This window comes from Heloderma suspectum, chromosome 1 (assembly GCF_057233095.1).
Source record: "Heloderma suspectum isolate Gila_16-S chromosome 1, 16-S_ref, whole genome shotgun sequence".
In the NCBI taxonomy this organism is placed as follows: domain Eukaryota; kingdom Metazoa; phylum Chordata; class Lepidosauria; order Squamata; family Helodermatidae; genus Heloderma; species Heloderma suspectum.
In genome coordinates, this window is record NC_139458.1 from 247017421 (window position 1) to 247038954 (window position 21534).

A 21534-nucleotide genomic window follows, 5' to 3' on the forward strand; every position below is an offset into this window, starting at 1 on the left:
TTCTTTTGATTTTTTATCATGAATGTAATGGGCTATATTGATTAATGTAGCTTATTTTGTATCTAAATATATATTTGGCTTGTTATAATATATTGTTTTGTCAGGAGGTTGGCGGGTTTTCCCAAAATAATAGATTGTAAAGTTAACATTTTCCAAAACTGGATTGGACACATACTTGTAATACAGAGCAGACTCTGTAGCATGTTTTGTATGTCTTGCTGCTTGGTACTAGTATAATTTTGCAATTTGATTGTGCCTTGCCAAAAATAACCATTTGTGAGGCATTACATCCAGATAGCATATGAAGAATGGGTTCTAACCTCTCCGCATTCCTGATATAGATCTGATTCCAAAGCCTTGGTAGTGTACTACTTATAATTATTCATAAGGGTTAATTGTATTGAATTGATATAAAAAATTCCTCTGTTTTGGCTTTTAGATACCCAGCCTTCAACCAATAAATTGATTCACTCTTAAGCTCACTTTCAAAGTTGTCACATTATTGGCCATATGGGACCTTAGATATCTGACCTGTTCAAGTTACTTATTAGTGTTGTCTCCAGTTGAAATAAATTATATTTCAGGTTTAATAGAGCTTACCTCTTATCTTTACTATATGTCAGACCAAATCTACTACTACTTCACACTAGATGACACTAAACAAAGCTACCGCTTACATTGTCTATCTTTTATACGGTACAAACTTAATGACAGGGTTTTAAAAATCTACTTAGAAGCACTATTGGAAAGGAGGATCAGATAATACTGATGGGTTTTGAATACATTGGGAGGTCATGATCTACAGAACCTTCATGTATCTCTTTTAGTCCTGCAAATACAAAGAGAATGGAACTGCATCTTTTACCACTTATCCTTGTCACTTGCTTTTTACCATCACAAGCTACTGGGGGGAAATAAATGTTTTCCTTGCTCCATTTTTTGGGAGGAAGAATGGGTGGCAGGACTAAGGGAGGAGGAGGAGAGTATAAGAAGCTATGGCAGTGTCCCTTTTGCAGCTGCTGGGCTGTTAAAAAGACAGGAGGTTTCTCCAGGTTGCAGTCACGGCCTGCTTGGGGGGGGGGGGTCAGCGAACTGCCTACCACAAAGCTAAACACCCCTCCCAAAATAAAGAGCACAAAAACAACAAATGCACTTCCAAAAAATCTTTATTTTAGTTGGATGGTGCCATAGTGCCACCTAAAACAGCTTCCCTAAGTTCCTTTCTGTCAGAAGCCTGGCATTGGCTTCACTTTGATCATCTCTGCATGTATGCGCTGATGGTGCATATGCATGAGATCATTCTCTTGCTGCCACAGACGTGCTTGGGGAGGCAAAATGGTTACAGTCAGGTAGGGTGCCCTGGGGGAACAATCCCCCTCAAACTTAAAAATAAAAGAAAAGTAGAGGCTATCTCTCTTTATGACCTTCTGCAGCAGGAGGAGCCAAGGTAATTAGGGTACTTCTGGGCGGTCGGCGTGGGTGCCCTGAGCAGGGAGGAGCTGTGATGTTAACTATTCATTAAAAACCCCCCACTCAGGCTCAGCAGCCAGCAGGTCACCTGGTTTACTCTAGCAGCAACCACAGAACCAGAACAATATTGCTGGCTGAGGTAGAGGAGGACAGCACACCATGAGCCGAGAGTGATTTTTTAAATTAAAAAAAATAATTTAATTTAATTTACATTTCTAATGGCATTGGTTTAGTCCATCCTGCTATTTTTCTTTATTTCTGTGTAAGTGTGTGTGATCCTGATCTAGATAGGGTCTATGGCACTTCGGGGGGGGGGGGAGTTTCCCCACCCACCCATTTCTTCCCCTGACATTCCACACCCCCATGGAGGGAGGTTAAAAAAAATAGAAAAAGTAGAAAAGCACCAGCTTTTGTATTACGTGGCACAAAAGATAAAGGTATATTTTGAGGAAATGATACAGAAAGCAAAGTGCTGTCTGAAAGGAAGGAGGAGGTTTGATCTCTAGTATATGCCAAGAGTAATGGCAGAAAGCGAAGAGGATCTAAAGAGCCTCTTGTTGAGGGTGAAAGATGAGAGTGCAAAAGCTGGGTTGAAACTCAACATTAAAAAAACTAAGATCATGGCATCTGGACCCATCACTTCCTGGCATATGGAAGGGGAAGAAATGGAAGCAGTGACAGATTTTATTTTCTTGGGGTCCAAGATCACCGCAGACGGTGACTGTAGCCATGAAATTAAAAGACGCTTGCTCCTTGGGAGGAAAGCGATGGCAAACCTAGACAGCATAGTAAGAAGCAGAGACATCACCTTGCCGACAAAGGTCCGTCTAATCAAAGCTATGGTTTTCCCAGTAGTAACGTATGGCTGTGAGAGCTGGACTATAAGGAAGGCTGAGCGCCGAAGAATTGATGCTTTCGAACTGTGGTGTTGGAGAAGACTCTTATGAATCCCCTGGACTGCAAGGAGGTCCAATCAGTAAATCCTAAAGGAAATCAACCCTGAGTGCTCCTTGGAAAGACAGATACTGAAGCTGAAGCTCAAATATTTTGGCCACCGAATGCGAAGAGAAAACTATCTGGAAAACACCCTGATGCTGGGAAAGACTGAAGGCAAAAGGAGAAGGGGACGGCGGAGGATGAGATGGCTAGATAGCATCACTGATGCAATGAATATGGACTTGAGCACGCTCCGGGAGAGAGCGCAGGACAGGAAGGACTGGCGTGCTATGGTCCATGGGGTCACGAAGAGTCGGACACGACTGAACGACTGAACAACAACAGCAACAACAACAATATGCCAAGAGTAACAAAAAAACATAATGAGTTCCAGAATAAGGTTGGATCCAGTGCTGGCCATTTGCCAGTGGAGCGGAAACAGATGGTAGAATGGATTATCCTTCCCCATTGCAGCCCCCCCACGCTCCCTTTAAATATGCTCTGGAGGGTTCGTGGACCCTCACTTCCTACTTATCTAGCAGGCTAAGTTCTTTGAGAAAACATTTACATGTCTATTCAGCAGTAAGTCCCATTGAGTTTAATGGGGCTTACACCAAGGGTATGGGATTCTAGCCTAAGCTTCTTATAGTGGAAGTTGTTGGGGACTGAGAACTTTTAGAAAATGTGGCTGTAATATGTGGTATATATTGAGTGCTGGCATAGCTCTTGGTATGCCCCCACCCCAAGCATTTGTGGTAGTGCAGCAAGTTTTGGGATCGGGTAGGAAACCTGGTGCCCTCCAGATGTTTTGTACTATAAATCCCATCAGCCTAGGTCAGCATGGCCAATGATCAGGGATGATAGGAGTTGTAGTCTAAAACACCTGGAGGACACATGGTAGCCTACCCCACTATCACTTAGCACCAAGAGCATTCTAGGAGCTTTAGACAACACAAACATTATGTTGTTCCTAACTAGAAGACATGCAATCTACCTTAACTGGATAAAATAGGATTAGGAGATATGCAGGACCAGGGGCGTTGCTAGGTTCTTAAAAGATCCAAGTCACAGGCCCATAAACAAATTTGTGTATATATATATATATATATATATATATATATATAAAATAAAATCAGAGTCTAAGCGGACCTCATGTGTGTGCGTGCGTGCGCGTGCACGCACATGTGGTGTGCTTGTGTGTGTGTATACACTAGTGTGCACTGACACCCCCCCCTTCAACTCAGACCCTGATTCACCTTTTGGAAAACATCCCGCTTCTGCTCTGGCCAATTTATGGTCAGACCACTCCAGCTCAGCACCAAACCTGAGTCAAGTTTGGAAAAATGACTCTTTATGCTACCTGTTGACTCCCATGGGAAATTAGAAAAAAAATGTAACCTTTTTCTCTTGGTCAGACCTGGATAATATTTACAGGCATAGTAGCCCCCTAGAAGGGGAGTACACCTGCCTAATGTCAGAAAAATAGGTGCAGGATATATATTTTGATTTTCTTTTAAAGGGAACTGCCAATAACATTTTTATTCCTTGGAAGAATTGGATAAAAATTTCTGGATTCATTGCCCTATCAGAGGAGATCATGTCTGCCAAATTTCAGAATGATAGCCACAAGCGTTTTTGTGCAAGGGTGGCCTTGACATTTTGAGGTTTCCAAAAGAGGACATACTTATCTGCCTATTTGCCTTGTGGATCATTGTTCTGAAAATTGCAGACAGCCTAGAGTTGTCTCTAAGTAAGAAACCAGCAAAGTTTCAGAAGGATAGGTGCAGCAGGTCATGTGGAAGGGAGTTCGCCAATTTGGAGAAGGGAGTGATTTGCTTTCCTTTCCCTTCACCCCTTCCCCAGTAGTTTTTAGGTAAATTTGTATGAAAATGCACAGGTCAGTAGAGGTGTCCCCCAGGCAAGAAACCTGCAAAGTTTCTGAAGGATATCCATGCATGCAAATTTAGAATTACTAGAATTTATTTACATTTCACCAATGTTTGCAGCAGGGGAACATGGGTGGGAAGGTGCTATTGCATTCATGTCCTGTTTGTGGGTTTCCTGTGGGCATCTGGATGTGTGAACAGAATGCTGGACTAGATGGACCTTGGTCTGACGCAGCATGGCTCTCCTTATGTTCTTAAATAGATAGTGCCTCTGAGCATATGCAGAATGCTTTTCTTTCACCACTGAGCACTTACACTGTCCCCTTACCAATTCTATTCCCCTCCATGCAACCATCCCTCCTCATCCTACCATCCTCCAGCAACTCTTCATAAAAACAGATGTCTTGTTTTGTGCAACTTCCCTCTACCTCCTTGTTATGCACAAGCTCTCATTGTATCTTCCTCCCCATAACTTCATTTGTGCCAACACTTCACCAGGATTCAGCCAATGAGTCTGTTTTCAAAACTAGGGCTAAGTTATGTATGTATGTATGTATTTATTTATTTACAATATTTATATACTACGTCACATCAGCAGATTTCTGATAAGTTATGGAGAAACTCTGAGCAGGTACTAAGTGCCTTTCCCTCGCCACTGATGCAAACTAAAAACACACACACAAATGACAAAACATGCATAGGACTGAGCTGAAAGGGTAGGCAATTCATTGGATGAAATTGGGTAGGCACTGTATTAAGCCTGCAGTACCATGCTCACAACTCAGGACTTATTTCTGAGTAAACATGCAGAACCTCCCTGCAAGAGTAACTTGTGCTGGAATCCTATGCACACTTTCCTGAGGGTAAGCCTAATTAAACATAATGGGGCTTCTGAATAGACATACATAGTTTTGTATAAATGAGCAGTATTTCTCTCCCCTCCACTTAAAAAGCAAACCCCAAACTCCCATTTTTATTAAAGCTTTCTGTTCATAGGAACATGGGAAGCTGCTCTATACTGAGTCAGACCTTCTCCAGGGTTTCAGGCAGGATTGTTTCCTAGCCCGACCCGGAGATGCTGGGAATTGAACCTGGGACCTTCTGCATGCCAAGCATATGCTCCACCACTGAGCTACAGCCCTTCCTGTTGCTGGATAATGGCAAACAAAACAGCCCCAGATTTGTTTCTCTGCAACCACGTGAACCCACTTTTCTCAAAGACTGTAATGAGAAGGAGAAAAACAAACCCTCTTATCTGTTTGTATAAAGTCAAAAACAGTTCAGAACTTCTTTTGTCCATTGAAGAGAATTCTCTTTAAGAATTCCCCAAGATATGCTCTGGGTGGAATAAAGAAGGGAATGAAAGAACAGGATAGGGGAAGGAAGAAGAAAAGAAGAATGGTGACTGGAAATGCAGAGTGGGGTGGTGGTAGAGAGAATTCCCTAGGCCAAGTGGCTCCTTTCAGAGAGGTAGTACTTCAGAGGAATTTAGGAGGTTGTGGAGGGTTCGTAAGGTTTGCACGTACTTAAATCAACTTTATGAAGTGAGGTGGTGGAGGGCTTTTTCTAGCTTTTTTGAAACTGTAGAACCTGTTTAAACGTTCCTTGATCATGATGCCACCCTCCTTTTGGAATAATTTGAGTTCTACAGCTATTTAGGAGGAATTAAAGTGGAGGGGGAGAAAGACGTTTGTGGAGGCTGATTGGATCCTTTGCTGTACTGAAGCTACTAAACTTCTGCAGAAGCCAAAGTTTCCAGTTTGGGACAGTAAAATCAGATGCTGTGTGAAATGCCAGTATTTCACATGAAGCTCTTTCTTCCCTTCCTTCTCCTTCTTCAAAATTTCATTGCAAGCAAGCTCCCCGGAGTGAGCATGTAAGAGCAGAAAAGTAGGGGGAGAGAGGTTTTTTGCACCTCAAACCCCGCCCCCACACCAGAGATTACAGATAGTGACATCCTAATGGTCACCTTAAACACCTTCTGATTAGGATCTCTAATCCCCTGTGTGGCTTGACAGTTTTTACTTTTTGTTTTGGTCTTTGAGAAAAGGAAACTTTATGCATGGCAGCACAAAAGCTATTGGACCTAACTGTATGAACTTTGGCAGGCTCAGTCAGTTCTATTGGGGCTGCCAGGTCCACAAATTCCATGCACTTATGTGGAAGCATAATTTTTTTTATAGCTCTTTGCTTTGACAGATTTTCTTGAAAATAGCAAATTTTACCTGTGACTAGCACAAAAGCCACTGGACCTAACTGTCTGAAATTGGGCAGGTTCAATCAGCTCCATGGGGGCTCCCAGGTCTCCAAATTTCATTTATTTATCATACAAACTAAAAAATCTATGGCTGTTTCTGTTTTCCAACGCAAGTCAATGGAAAAATGTAAAAAAATGGCAATTAGGACAGCTCGAAAGATCCGGGGCCCGTGCCCAGGTGCGCCCTTCGTTAACGACGCCCTTGTGCAGGACTAGGTCTACGAGACAGTGGCAGCTAGGCCATTTTGCGCCACACCACAGAGGACTAGGAGGAGATTCACAGAATGAATAAAAAGATGCAGTACAGGGTAGAGGATTCTGATGGCAGTGAGATGATGCTAGGTGGATTTGTTACATCATGGTAAAGAGGGTCTTAAGGAGGAACGTAAAGCACAAGAGCGAACGGGCTTGATGAACAAAAAGGAAAAGACTTCAGGTACAGAGCTCAGTATGGAAGGAGCTGTAGAGGTAGGAGAAGGGAGCCCAAAGGGGACCAATGTATACGGAAAGAGAGAGTGCAATAGGAAGCCAAGAAGAAAAAGCGGAAAGCTTTGAAAGTTGGAAGTAGGAGCTTGAAACTGAGTGGCAGGGACCCAGCAGCAAGAGTAAGATGAGTGGTGATGTTGTACAGAAATGGGAGATGCTGAAAAAAGGAAGATCAGAAAAAAGCACATTACTGTAATCAACACAACAGATAGCAAGAGTATGGCCCCAGGGATTTAGCAGCGGATGGAGACAAAAATGCAGCTCTTGTATGTTGAAAGGGATGTTGTAAATAAGACTTGTTAGCAGCTAGTAAATAGTAACTCGTCAGTTTGGAAACTCATACACTGAAAACTTTAAATTTAGGCCCTGCACATTTTGGAGAATTAGGCTGCAGTCCTATGAACGCTTTCCTCAGAAGAAGCCCCATTGAACTCAATGGGATTTACTTCTGGATAGGCATTATAGGATTGTTCGGTTAGTCCCAAATATCTACTATTCCTAAGTGTATAACGAAGGGACTTGTATGGCAATAGGGAAGATGAAATTTGTTAAAAGTACGAAGAGGAGGGCAAGAGGATTTACATATAAATAAATACAACACACATAATTACTTTCTCAGAAGTACAACATTTTCAATATATTCTTTTGAAGCATGCTTAGTTAGGAAAGTTTATCACAGTACATGCATCTGTCTAATTAGATGGAATAGGCTAGATGATTAGAGCTATACATTAAAAAGCATGAAAAGATTCATGCAATTTATTTTTGTATAATTAGAAAGGAATTTTCATAACTCATAAAAGAAGAATGTAATTGTACAACTTAACATAGAATTTAAATATTAAGGTCAAACTAGCAGGGCAAGTAGCTTAATAGACTAAATGATATTAGCAGCTAGTGTCAAAGCTTAATTTAAACAGAATGTCTTCATCATGCAAAAGAGTTGAGCAAATGTGACTCTCAAAAGGTTTCTCCCTATTGTTTTTTCTTCTAAAACAATGAAGTCTCCTGCAGATCGGCTGCAACATTCTGGGAGACTGGGAAAGAAAAACTGCCTTTGTCCATTGGATCTCACGGTCATATTGTGCTGCAAGATCTTATAAGAAAAGAATTTCTCACAGACCTTGTACATGGGGCCTTCTTAAGAAAGGGTTAATTTTGCTCCTGTTGCAAATTGTATTGGAGGGAGCTGAGGGCTGAAATATAAGCCCCTCATTTTGATGCGTGACTTCTCAAAGTTTAGGTAAAGAAACCTAAAATGTGAAATGAGATGCAGAGTTTATAAGCTTACTAAAGTGAAAGATGTCTACCTACGTCATAAGATAAAAATATTAATTTCTTAACAACTGAGGCCAACCTTTAGACCCCTTGTTGGACCTCATATTACTTGAATCTGGGCCCTTTACCCAGAAATGGAGGCATTAGACCATAGGCACCACAGAAGGCAAACAAAACAGTAGAATTATTCAGCATTTTCCATTAGGGATCTCTCAAGCTCTGAACGTTTGCCACTCCAGCCCTCTGACTGGCCAGGAGCTTAATATAAACTATCCCTAGGTTATGCCATTCCCAGTGCTATACTTCTATTTTCATCCTGCTGCTAGCAAACCAGGACTCCCTTACCCAAACACAAGCACTTTCTTCCCTAAGCCTTGACTCCCATCTTCCCTTGCCTTTGGATGCACATTCCCTTCCTGAATGTTGATCATAGCTCTTAACCTGCGAAACATGTTAATTGTGTCACTTCGAAAAACCTGATAGAAAGGATGAATCCCCCTGAAATGACCCTGTTACATGACTTCAACAGCTTGTCAAGCAGATTCATGAAAATACCATTTAAAACTAATCAGCACCTCAAAATAACCTAATTTTATTTATTTGAAATATTCCATTCCATTCATCAACAGCCAGAGTGGCTTAACAACAAACAAAAGCAAATGGTAAAAAATAAATAAAAACATAAGCAACACACTCATTCTACAGAAGATGCAAAAACAATATGCCAAACAAAATTATTAAGAGCGATAACATATTATCAATTATCCCAGTGTCCTCTGAAACAATAACTTTTTAATCTCCTTCAAGATAAAAAGCAAGCCCCCACTTGGAATGGTGTTCAACAGCCTAGACAGCACCATCAAGAAAGTTCTGCTTTCCCAAACCAAACATTATACTTCAGATAGTGGGGGGACATGGAGCAGGGTCTCTGACAATGATCTGAATGAATGGGTAGATTCATATAGAAGATGATAACACTCTATCTTGGTCCAGACAATATAGGGCTTTAAAAGTAAAAACAAGCACTTTGAATTGGGTCCAGTATCCAACTGGGAGCCAGTGAAGTTGCACAAAATCAGAGGTACTGTATATGCTCCAAAGAGTCAATACTCCCATCCCAATAAGGCTTCCGGAAGAATACCATGGTTGAGGGTATCTAATGTCACTGAAATATCCAGAAGAATCAACTGGATAGCACTCCCTTTGTCCATCTGCCATCCCAGGTCATCCACAAAGACAACCAAACTAGTCTCAGTCCTGAAATCAGGTCAGAAACCAGATTAAAAGGAAACACATTAAATAGCTGCTGACCGAATTTGTATTGGCAGGCTGCAAGATAGGAATACCTTCCCCCTGAACACAGCCACTTATGGGTCATATCTACTCTACAGATTTATTTTGTTTTTTCAGAGATTCCTTCTTTTGAAGGAAGACAGGGAAATATAGTTCTGTGAGGGAGGCTAGGGATCTTCAACTGCACTCTCAAGTATAATTCACAGGATTCTTTGAGGGAAAGCCATAAAAGCTAATCTGGTATAAAACATGTGTTGCTGGTAGTTCAGATATACCCATGAGATCAAGTGCTGGGATCTTCTCTATCTGATCTGTTGGGACAGAATAAACTTTTGGGATTGCTGTACTGGCAAACACCTTATGCCTTTGCTGGAATATAGCTTTGCCACAGCAGGGCACTTATACAGCTCTAGTGAGGAGTCCCATTCCAACTTTTTCTGGCCCATAACAACCATAGCTGCTGTAAAATCAAGTCAACCATAGGTGAAGTTGGTGGTGATGGTGGGGGGTTGCCTGGCCATTAGGGAATTCTTTACTCGGCAAAGATAGGATCAGATTTTAGCTAGAGCACAACAAGACACTGCTTTGAACTGCTGCTACTAAAGCAGAACTGCAACATTAAACTGTTTAAAGCACATTTACACCACATTTATCACATGATAACTGCTACCATCGTGTGATAGTTGATTGGTGTTCAACCTGTTCTGGAGAGGGTTGTACTGCCCCTGAAAGATCACACATGCAGCCTGGGTTGCTCATGGATCCATCTCTGTCACTTGAGGACCAGGGGGCTTTGGTAACTAGAAGTGTGTTTTATCAGCTTAGGCTGATATACCAGCTGTGACCATATCTGAACAGATATAGTCTGACGATAATTATCTCGTAACCTCTTGTATATTAGGCTACCTTTGAAAATGGCTTGGAACCTTCAGTTAGTTCAAAACAGAGTTGCTAGGTTACTAACTGGGACTGGTCAATATGGTCATGTGATGCCAGTGCTTTGCCAGCTACACTGGCTTTCAGTCCATTTCCAAGCCCAATTCAAAGGGTTGATGTTGACCTTTAAAGCCGTAAACAGCTTGGGACAGAGTATCTAAAGGAACATCTCCTGTATGTACCAGCTTGGACCACTAGGTCTCCCCCTCTGAGTGCCCCTGCTGAGGGAACTTAGGTGGGTGGCTACAAGAAAGAGGGCCTTCTCAGTTGTAGGACCCCATTTATGGAATGCCCTCCCCAAGGAGGCTTGCCTGGCTCCTACATTGTTATCGTTTTGGTGCCAGGCGAAGACCTTCCTTTTCTCCCAGGCAAACGGAATTCTTGTGGTGTTTTCTCGTTTGTATTATATTTTATTATTTTAGCTATTCTAATCTGCCCAGAGAACATTTGTTATTGGAGAGATTAAAAATATAATATAATATAATATAATATAATAACATATCATATAATATAAATATTGTGATGTTGTGAAAGGTCATCATAAATCATTATTTCTTATTACTTGAGTCTAGAACCTGTCAAAAGCATATGATAAACTTCTACATGATACCTACCACCTCAGGGCCAATTCATAAAATTGGCTAAGATTATAAATTACTCTGATCCTTTTACTCTGTGCACCAAAATTGACACAACCCATTCTATGGCACCAAAATAGCAGTAATGGAAATCCTTCAGGAATAACTCACCATAAATAAGTCACGGGCTCCTATATCAACAGCAAGCAGAAAGGCCTTTTCAAATCTTTGGTGCCTGCAAGATGAGGAGAAACAAAAAAGGACCAATTGAAGTCTATGGCCTAAATTACATGTTATAGGCAAACACATGTTACAGGCAAACATGTCAATACAGACAGCCCATTTGATGAGGAAAGTGGTTTCTTGCAGGGGCACTCAAGGGAGGAGAAGTGGAAGGAGAAAGATCTTAACACACTCCCTGCCTACAGTTGTCTCACTCCAAATTGTCCTATGGCAGTAGTTTTTCTCCCTGTTAGATTTTAAATGTGTCTTGTCATGCATTTAAAGTACTTGGGAGATGTCTGGGGTGGAGAAAGAATTAAGGCAACTTCTCCCTGCCACCTCTCTGCTTCTGATCACCTACCACCACCACCACTCTCAGGGAAGCGACTTGCTCATCAAATGGGCCAGTATGTTTTCATGCAACATGTTTTTGGGTGTTTTGTATAATAACCAAGCTAAAGTGCCTATTTCTAAAATTCAAGGGATATTGTTCCTCTATTTGTGGTATCCAGCTAACAGAATATTGAATATTTATGCATAGTGTGAGAGAACGTGGACATCAAGAAATGATTATCTGCTTTCACTGAGTTACAACAATTTTCAGAACAGATATACTGTATATAGAATAATGTAAAATTAAATTCGATGTTTTTAAATGGGAAATATCTAAGGAAGTAATTTGGGTAGGAGCTATTATTCTATGAAAGGCAACATGCTCAAAAAAGAAAAGTAAAAATGTCCTTCGACCAGCAGAACAGCTTTATGTGGCTCATTACAATATTTCAAATTAATCTTAATTTGTCCAGCACCATTTCCCTATGCAACCAATCTAGGAGTAGCCCTGATGTGTTAAGCATTTTTATTGTAGGTTAAAAATGAGAACTAGATAAGCAGAGTGTACAATTTTGCTGTTTACCAGTGAATTAATTTGTGTATATGTTAAGTTGATAATGAATAATACAGAGGCCATTAATGTGTTTTCCATAATGTGCAAATGAGAACCTTTCGAACTGGTGGTGGTGATTTTTGAAATTAAGTTTAGGAAGGGGAACACATATTGGTCAAGATTAAAAAGAATCATGAAATTCATTCCATGAACCCAAGTGATTTTAGAGTTACTTGCCTTGCATAGCAGTCCCCTCCCCACACAACTTAGGAACTGCTTTTGAAAGTGAAGGGAGTTTAAAAAGTGGTTTGTAATATGGTATTGGTCCTACAATTCTACAGGAAAAAACTACCTTGGCCCAGTGCAAGGCACACACATCAGTCCAGTCTTCCCCAACCTGGTGCCCACAACACCCATCATCCCTAGCCAGCATAGCCATCTTCATGGTACCAGGCTGGAGAAGGCCCATGCATTAGCCCAAGGAGCTCTTTGTGGCCCAACCATTGTTTCTAGCATACTCCATTAATAGCCAGAATCCATATCTACATGTTTGTGGGATCATGTTGTTAAACTCAGCACTTGTTTTCTTTCAGATGGTTGTGATTCTGAACAAGCCTAAATGCCCCTACTATACAATACATTTTGCCACTTGTTTCAGAGCACCTCAAGCAATAAGACCCATGTGTCTCTTGGAAAATAGAGATAAGGAAATCTGCCTCTAAACTATGAAGTCCAGGCACTTATTTTGGTAGAAGTGATAGTCAACAGAAATATGACCTTCAAGGTTAGAACTCTCAGTCTAAGTGCTCAGGGCAAACAGAACAGAAAAAATGTTAAGTATACAGGTTTTAATACTGCTGGGTAATGAAATGGCAAACTTTTAGCACTTTCTATCTATAGATTTTGAAGCATATTACTATCAATTTATAGGTAAAAACAACAAAAAGTATTGTGGTACCTTAAAAATGAACACATTTATTACATTTTCATGGACTACAGTCCACTTCATCAGATGCATGAAGCATTATACTGAATTGGAAGTATATATACACTTCTGGACAAAGATTTCAGTGCATGCAACTGGGCTAGCTGAAGGGGACTTCTTGTACCCTCCTCCACACAGCAGCCCCTCCTACCCCCTGAAAATGCTACACAGAGGGTTGGGAGTCTGCTGAATGGGTAAGCAATGGTGCACGGAATGGGGGTGGGCAGGGGAATTGGGCAGAAAACAGTTCATAGATCTAACCCACTGCTGGGGGAGGGACTGTACAGTTTGACCAAAAAGTCTCCACATGCAGGTTTCATACAAGACATACATCCCTTTTAATCCCAGCCATGATATTCTACAGCAGACCATCTGATTTGGGGTACAGCGTCCTGTGAAAAGGAAAAATGTAATAATAAAACTGTGTGTGTGTGTGTGTGAGAGAGAGAGAGAGAGAGAGAGAGAGAGAGAGAGAGAGTTACCACTATCCTATTTATTTGTACCTGATGGGAAAAAATCATACTGATACTGGAAAATATTTTAGTGACTAGTTACAACTAACAAGCTATCTTAGACATGCTCATTGACCATGTAAGCATATTCCTGGTGCCGGGCTGATAAAAGGAGTGCTGCTACATTTTTTCTCATCTTCAGTAAGAATGCACAATGTTTAGAAAATCATCTGTAGCAGAAGGGCTGTGCCACAATTTTAATTTATAAATGTTCCTTATAAATGAAGAAGTCTTAGAACCTGCCTCATCAAGAAGTCCAGTGAAGGATGATATGTGGTATGTAAATGAGAATTTAAAATCCTTCCAAAGAAGACAATGGGAGTAATGAATATTGGAAACAATTTACATGTAATCAAATCCAGCTGAAATGAAGTTTTAATTTGTTCGAATTTTGAGATGCATACGCAATATTTTTTAAGTATTTGGAATATCATTCAAGCATTTACTTAACATCAAGCAATTGTATTTAAGCATATGAACGGAAGATGAAAATAGGTTAAATCAACAACAGCTACCAAACATTGACTTCAGGGTTTACATGATTACTTTTAATTCAGTTATTTCATTTAATATTTCAATTTAATAGTTTACTCTTTCATTCATTTTCTAGGCATCTTGCCCATTTCTTAAGAACTATTATTAATTATTCATACAAAACAATTTCCTCATAAATTTTCCTATTAGCAATTTTTGGAAAACAATAGGCATGGTTTTACAAAATGAAAAACAATGCTTCCTTAGCTACACTGTTGCATTTTACTTTTTAAACTCAAGAAAACTAAAAAAGGGTGAATGTTTTAAAATGGTAAGATCTAATATATTAAGATGGAGTGTCACTTCTATTTAGAAGAAATGCTTAAGCCCAAAAAGTCTTTGAAAATAGGTTGCTTCCACTGATAATTTGGTATATAAAAGGATAATTAAAAAAATAACTATTGTAAAAGGAGGGTCATGAGCTATCTGTGCTCCATTTGCTGGATGTATTTAGAACCCCATTTTCAAACGCAGTGTATTATGCAGTGACTTATAGTATGCTCTTATACAAATAGAAAAAAAAAATCAGGTCTGAGTGGAATTATGTACTTTTCCTTGATCATGCAATAGTTCACATTTTATTGACTAGAATTCTATCCACTTCATGGGTTTTAATATTTACCACAGACCTTTTGGTGTGCAAAACGCTGTACTAGTCCCAGGACCGTTATCAACTAGTGGGAAAAGGTATGTATCCTAGCTTTCAGTGTGCTGATGCCACATTTGCCTTAAATGAAATATTTCTGCCATCATTGGTTTAAACGCTTACAGTACAATCCTATACAAGGTTACTCAGGAGTAAATTCAATGTGTTGAATGCAGCTTACTCCCTGCTAATTGGGTATAGGATTGCAGCCTCAGGGTCCAATCCATCCCCTCTTGTGCTTCCACTATACTGGAAATGGGAGGTCCATGCATGACTCCCATAGTGGTTTGTGCTCAGCACATGAATGGCCTGCGTGCCTGGAATGAAACAGCTGAATTGTTCTATGGCAGGCACACAGAAATAGGGAAGTCTACAGTTTGGGGCATCTTAACTCAATGTGAAGTAGTCTCATTTGTATGTGAGATTAAATCAAATCATTTTAAGAGATAAGTGCCAATTATTGAAATGTTTGCTAGTCATCTCAGGCCCTCTGTATTCTTTGGCCTGAAAACTAGAAGCAGGTTTGGGTAGAGAAACTGGGAAGAATACTCCCTGCCTGCATGCTTGTCCTTATCTCTCCATAATTAAGACAGCACTGCAAACATTTTTGCAAGGAAGGAGCTTTCAAAAACCTTGAACAGGCTAGGTGTTAAAACTTATTTCTTGTTGAGCTCACAGACTTTCTTTGTTGCAACACCCAAATTATATTTCTGCATCTTTGACATGATCAGGGAACACAAAATGGATATCATATGGGGGCTATTTTAAACTAGTTCTTGTGGCATTAGTCACTATGGTGAGCCATTTAATGCAGCAGTGGCTTGTCATATGGATCCAGCAGTTTTCTGATGGTCTTATCTATATCTACTTGCAGTGGTGTAGAAAAAAAACCTCTGATCAATATGACAGGCTGCTGCACACGAACAGATCACTATATGGAGATAGTTGGTGATAAGAACAATTTAAAGTCTTCCATGTGATGTCAGTTTAGTGTGGACAAGTCATAAGCCACATTAAACTGAGAAGCCTCAGTTTCCTTTTATGTTGTTGGAAAGGATGAGAGTACTCTTTTTCGCAGGGAGGTCACGGAGCTTGGCTCATTTCATTTCTGCAAGACTCGTAATAAAAGAGACTGAAGAGGCACGTAGAATTATTAAATTAAAATTATAATGTTAACAGTAAAGCTGTAGCTGCTTTTAAAATGTATATGTTTTTTATTAGAATCTTCTTTCCCTTTGAAATGTTCACACTCCGTATCATTCTCATTTTCCTCTAAGAGACAATATTTTGTTGCCATAGCAATATCTTGTCGGGATGTTGCTAAAATCGCTTTCCTTCAGGTCTGTAAGGGCTGCAACCAACACTCCCACTGCACTCATCCCCTCCCTATCTAGTAGTTTCCTCAACCTCTTACTATTTAGTAACTTCTCAACAGTCTAACTTTATCTTCAAATACAGGCATACTCCAGCACACTCTTCCAAAGTACTCTGGGCTGGAAACAGATGTTAATTAAAAATGCTGATAAGAGCTGATGACACCTGTTGTTTCACACTTACTTTGCTCAACCCTGTCTGTTAAATCCCGGTTTTTATTAGATTAATTCTCTTCAGCTTTTCTTCTGTTTCAGCTTTAGCCCTCGCACTCTGGTGACCATGTAAACTTTACAGTATGTCTTGAAAGCTACATTTTATTGAGCAAACATATCAGCATGTCTACACACCAAAAGAGAGCACTATAGCAGAGGCAACTATGGTTACGGATGAGCTGTTGCTTCTACTGTAAATCCCTATTGTATAGATAGATATGATACCCTAGCAGTTTAAAAAATGCAATAGATGAGAATATTTGGTAGCAGAAGTTCAGAGCTAGATTGATGCATTTTCTCCTGTGGTTGTGGGCATAGTTTTCCCTTAGGCCTGGGGACAATATTTACTACTGCTGCTTCTAAAGCCTATGGATATATCTATCTCAGGCCAAAGGCTTCACTTGTTTACAATGAATCTACACAGTGAAATAAGAACTTACTCACAAAATCAAGAAAGTCAGTGTCCTAGTTGACTCAGGCCTTTGAAAACTGATTTTGATGACAGGCCTCAAGCCCTGGAACATATGTAACAGAATGTGTCTTTGAGCATGTGCAAAATGCCTGCCCCGCAGTCACTTCCAGCTCTCATGCTTCTAGGATTATATGACAGAGCTAGTGATAAACTGCAAGCACGCCAGCAAGTCAAGGGAGCAACCAACTGATGTGTGTTTGTGGTTTTTATTTTTCATATGAAGATGCCTTAGACCAAGTCAGACTGTTGGTCCATTTAGCTCAGTATTGTCTACACTGATCGGTAGAAGCTCTCCACTGTTTCAGACAGGAGTGTTTCCTAGCCTTGCCTTGAAATGCAGGAGATTGAACCTGGGATCTCCTTCATGCAAAGCATACGCTTTTCACTGGGCTTTCACTAGATTTAAGTGTAATGCACTGCTGGTACATAGATACAGGTGAGCTTTTGCTGTTTTAATTGTGTAGTTGGGAGCAGGATCCCAAATGACACATGACTATTCCTTCCTCTTCAAAAGTTCAGAAACTAGCACAATGCAGCTGCTTTCCCTTTGCCGGTACAAATATTTCTATCAGTACTGCTTCTTGGGATTTTCTTATTTGGGAATTGAAGGGTTTTGTTTTTCTTTTCCTGAGATTTTGCCAAATTTTGCTTACATTGTGGTTTCCAACAAGAGACTTAAATCGCACCGCCATAGGGCATCAAAGTCTGAATTTTAAAAAATCATTAGCAGTGTTGTGTAATGAAAGATGATCTAATATTTCACTGGGTTAAATGTTTAATCTTCTTGACTGGAAAATTAAAATCTGGTTAAGTTGGAGAAACCCCATCTCTTGTTTTTTAAAGCAGGTCAGTAATTGTAGTGGGGGCAGTCTTTTCATGTGGTGCTTGGATCATTAACAACTGAAATTCGCATTCACAAGTATAACATAAATATCTTTTGATCAACTTTAAAAAGGTAAAGGTAAAGGTGTCCCAAACCAGTCGTGTCCGACTCTAGGGTGTGGGGCTCATCTCCATTTCTAAGCCGAAGAGCCAGCGCTGTCCGAAGATGCTTCTGTGGTCATGTGGCAGGCATGACTGAACACCGAGGTGCACGGAACACTGTTACCTTTCCCGCCGAAGCGGTACCTATTTATCTACTTGCAATTTCTTGCTTTCAAACTGCTAGGTTGGCAGAAGCTGGGACTGAAGACGGGAGCTCACTCCGTCACGCAGCACTCGGGTCTCGAACTGCTGTGCCGACCTTCCGGTCTGCAGTTCAGCATCTTAACCACTAAGCCACCGTGGCCCCTTGATCAACTTTACAAGGTAGGATATAACCTGAAATATATTCAGCAGAGGATGTTTGTTCACAGTTTTCAGAATGCTGCTGTTAAATCTTTTCCTTGAAAGTTATTTTCCCTGCCTTCTAACACCTCAATTAACAACTCATAGAGACAACTCAATTAACATTTATATTTAAGGACATAATTTAGATACCTGAAGTATTAACATGTGCATTGTAATGTTGATATTGACATTGATATTCAGGTAACTTCTCTTAAATTTAATTCACACAACCATATTTTTCACATGGTGATGACAGTTATCATTTGGCAGTGTGCTCACTTAGAAAGTTTATCACATGGTGAGGTCAGAAAGGCTGGGTGAAGAAGAGGCTGTTCTTATGATATGGAAGTTCCTAGGAACTTGCCCATGGAATGGAATAGCTATTTTCCTCTTCCTTATCCCATCACCAGGAGGAATAAGACCAAAAACTAATCTCAAGGAGGGTACGGTCTGTCTCAGGAGGGAAGGAGCTGTCCCTTGCTACTAGCCGAAACCTATCTACCTTACAGCAGAATCTTGCATTTTGTGAGGGGGGTTTCCCTTTATTTTATTTAGTACTTTAAAACGCTATTCACACTCCTATTCTCCAGTGCTGAAGCACATACATACCCTGACTTAAACAAAAAAGAAAAAAGGGGCACACTTCAGAATAGTTCTCTCTCTCTCTCTCTCTTGGGTAAAACCTATCCCCTTGAACCCTTAGTGGCCTATAAGCTGCAATACTGAAGTAGACACTTCAAGGACTAATTGTGCAAAGCTTAAAAAGCACTGGAAGCACACATTCACATACTGTCTGGTTAAGTACTAGAATTATTCTGATTTTTTTCTTTGTCCAAGCATTGTCAGTTGTGCAGAAGCAGACAAAACATGAGGGAAGAATAGCTAGAGTACATAAAATAAGCAATGAAACAGAATTTACATGAACATTTCAATGAGAAAATAATTTTCATGCCCTTCTGGAATATTTTTAATAGTGTGTCCCTGTCATAGGGATTTGTACGAATTAGCAAAATACAAGAAAGAGATCTTGGGATTGTGGTGGACAGCTCAATGAAGATGTCAACCCAGTGTGCCGCCGCTGTAAAAAGCAAGCTCCATGTTAGGCATAATTAGAAATGGGATTGAGAATAAAACTGCCAACATCATACTACCCCTATACAAATCTATGGTGTGACCACACTTGGAATAGTGTACAGTTCCGGTCACCACACCTAAAAAAAAGATATTGTAGAGCTGGAAAAGGTGCAGAAAAAAGGCAATTAAAATGGTCAGAGGGCTGGGAGAAGGTTACAACAGCTGGGATTGTTTAACTTAGAAAAAGGAGGGTGAGGGGAGACATGATAGAGGTGTACAAAATTATGCATGGTGTGGAGAATGTGGATAGGGAGACATTTTTGTCCCTCTCTCAAAATACTAGAACCTGGGGTCATCCTGTGAAGCTCATTGGTGGGAGATTCAGGACAAATAAAAGGAAGGACTTCTTCACACAGCACATAGTTAACTATGGAATTTGCTATCACAGGAAGTAGTGATGGCCACCAGTTTGGATGGCTTTAAAAGGGGGTTGGACAAATTCCTGGAGGAAAAGGCTATCAATGGCTACTAGCGTTGATGGCTATGTGCTACCTCCAGTACCAGAGGCAGTGAGGAACACTGCTGGGGAACATGGGTGGGAGGGGGATGTTGCACTCATGCCCTGCTTGTGGGTTCCTGGTCGACAGCTGGTTGGCCTCTGTGTGAACAGAATGCTGGACTAGATGGACCCTTGGTCTGATCCACCATGGCTCTTATGTTCTTAAGGTAACTTAAGGTGCAATCCTACGGGGATGGCTGTAAGCCTTGGAGGCTTATGGCCATCCAAAGCAGAGTGGGAGGCATAGCAGAGGCGATCTTCACCTCCATGCTCCTTCTGCTCTGTATCTTCACTAGATGGGCTTTTTTGCCCATCTAGCTGAGGGGGCGGGGAGGGAAGGAGGCCTGGGGATACCCAAAAGCCACCCCCTCCTCGCCTACCAGCATGCCCCCTTTCCCTTCCCTCCAAGGTTGCCTTTGCGACCTCGGAGAGGCAGTGGTGCAGTTCTTTCCGCACCGGTGGGAGGGGCGGGGAGCTCTAACTGTCTTTGACCTTGGATCCAGAAAACTGAACTATCCGATCCAAACTGAACTCTGCCTAGGGGCCGTAGGATTGCTCTCTTAGAGAACTTTAATTTTAGGAAAAAAATTAATCTCTGTTTTAAATAGAGCTGCTAGCTTTTAAGATCCAAGCTGTCATGAAATAGTGATGCTTCACAATATAAGAAGATATAGAAATCAGGATACATTTTTTAAAACGTACACTGACAAATTCAAATCTTCTACCATAAGAGAACCATCACTGGGAAATGTCACATCCAAAAGAGACAGAGAATGCTTTTGGCCCACTTTAGGTTTGTTTCAAGTCTGAAGCCATGGTTCATTTTTGGAACGACAGCTTTTTCTTGTTTTCCGGTTTTGTGGAATATTACTTCATGACTGGGAAGAGAGGGACAGTAGAAAAAAGCAACTTTTGAATAAAATTCACAATATGGGTATGCAGTGTGCAAAATAAACAACAGATTCTCATTTGCTGGGAAATATGACAAGTACGCCCGTTTGTGCTTGCTCATGCACATAGCAAACCCTGCTTTGTTGTTAATTCTGAACCAACCCCTCCTCCCTCTCCTTCTTCAACATTTGCTAGGTTGTTTTGCATTGTGATATTAACAAAATGTTTCAATAATCTTTAAATTTTAAAAAAGGCATAGGTTCCCTATATGCTTCCCTGAGCTACATGGAAGAAGAGCAAGATACAAAAAACGATTTAAGTCTAGTTGTGTAACTCTTCCAAAATCATAACTCAAAACTATTTTGAAAGACCCAGCCGTGTCCTTGTGCTAGCACTACCGATGTTGCGCTAGCATAAACGAATGCTTGTGCAACATCAGTAGTGCTTGCTAGCATGATGGGTTTTCCAGGAAATCTGTCTTGCTAGCAAGCACCATTGGTACTGCATACCCATTGTTTTATACTAGCGCAACACTAATAGCGCCAACACAGTAACATCGTGGATTCCTTCCCACAGACTTCATAAAGCATGCAACCAAGTCTGAAAAACATTTTAATTTATTTTAGCAGACAAAGGACATAGGATTTTGCAGACTTCCCTCTTTGCAGGCAGAGAGGGACTTGCATACTGGGAAGAGAAGCTTTGCCTCCAGAGGCCT

The 21534-nt window shown here is 40.7% G+C and overlaps 1 protein-coding gene across 12 annotated transcripts in view; it reads right to left on the bottom strand.

The window, feature by feature from the left end:
• The window catches only part of WDPCP (WD repeat containing planar cell polarity effector), a 303153-nt gene that overhangs the window by 94314 nt on the left and 187305 nt on the right, over positions 1-21534 (bottom strand). For all 12 annotated transcript variants that reach the window (XM_084823159.1, XM_084823110.1, XM_084823149.1 and 9 more), the window contains one exon: positions 11292-11355. In XM_084823159.1, coding sequence (XP_084679285.1) covers positions 11292-11355 — 64 coding nt within the window. The remainder of the gene's footprint in view (positions 1-11291; positions 11356-21534) is intronic.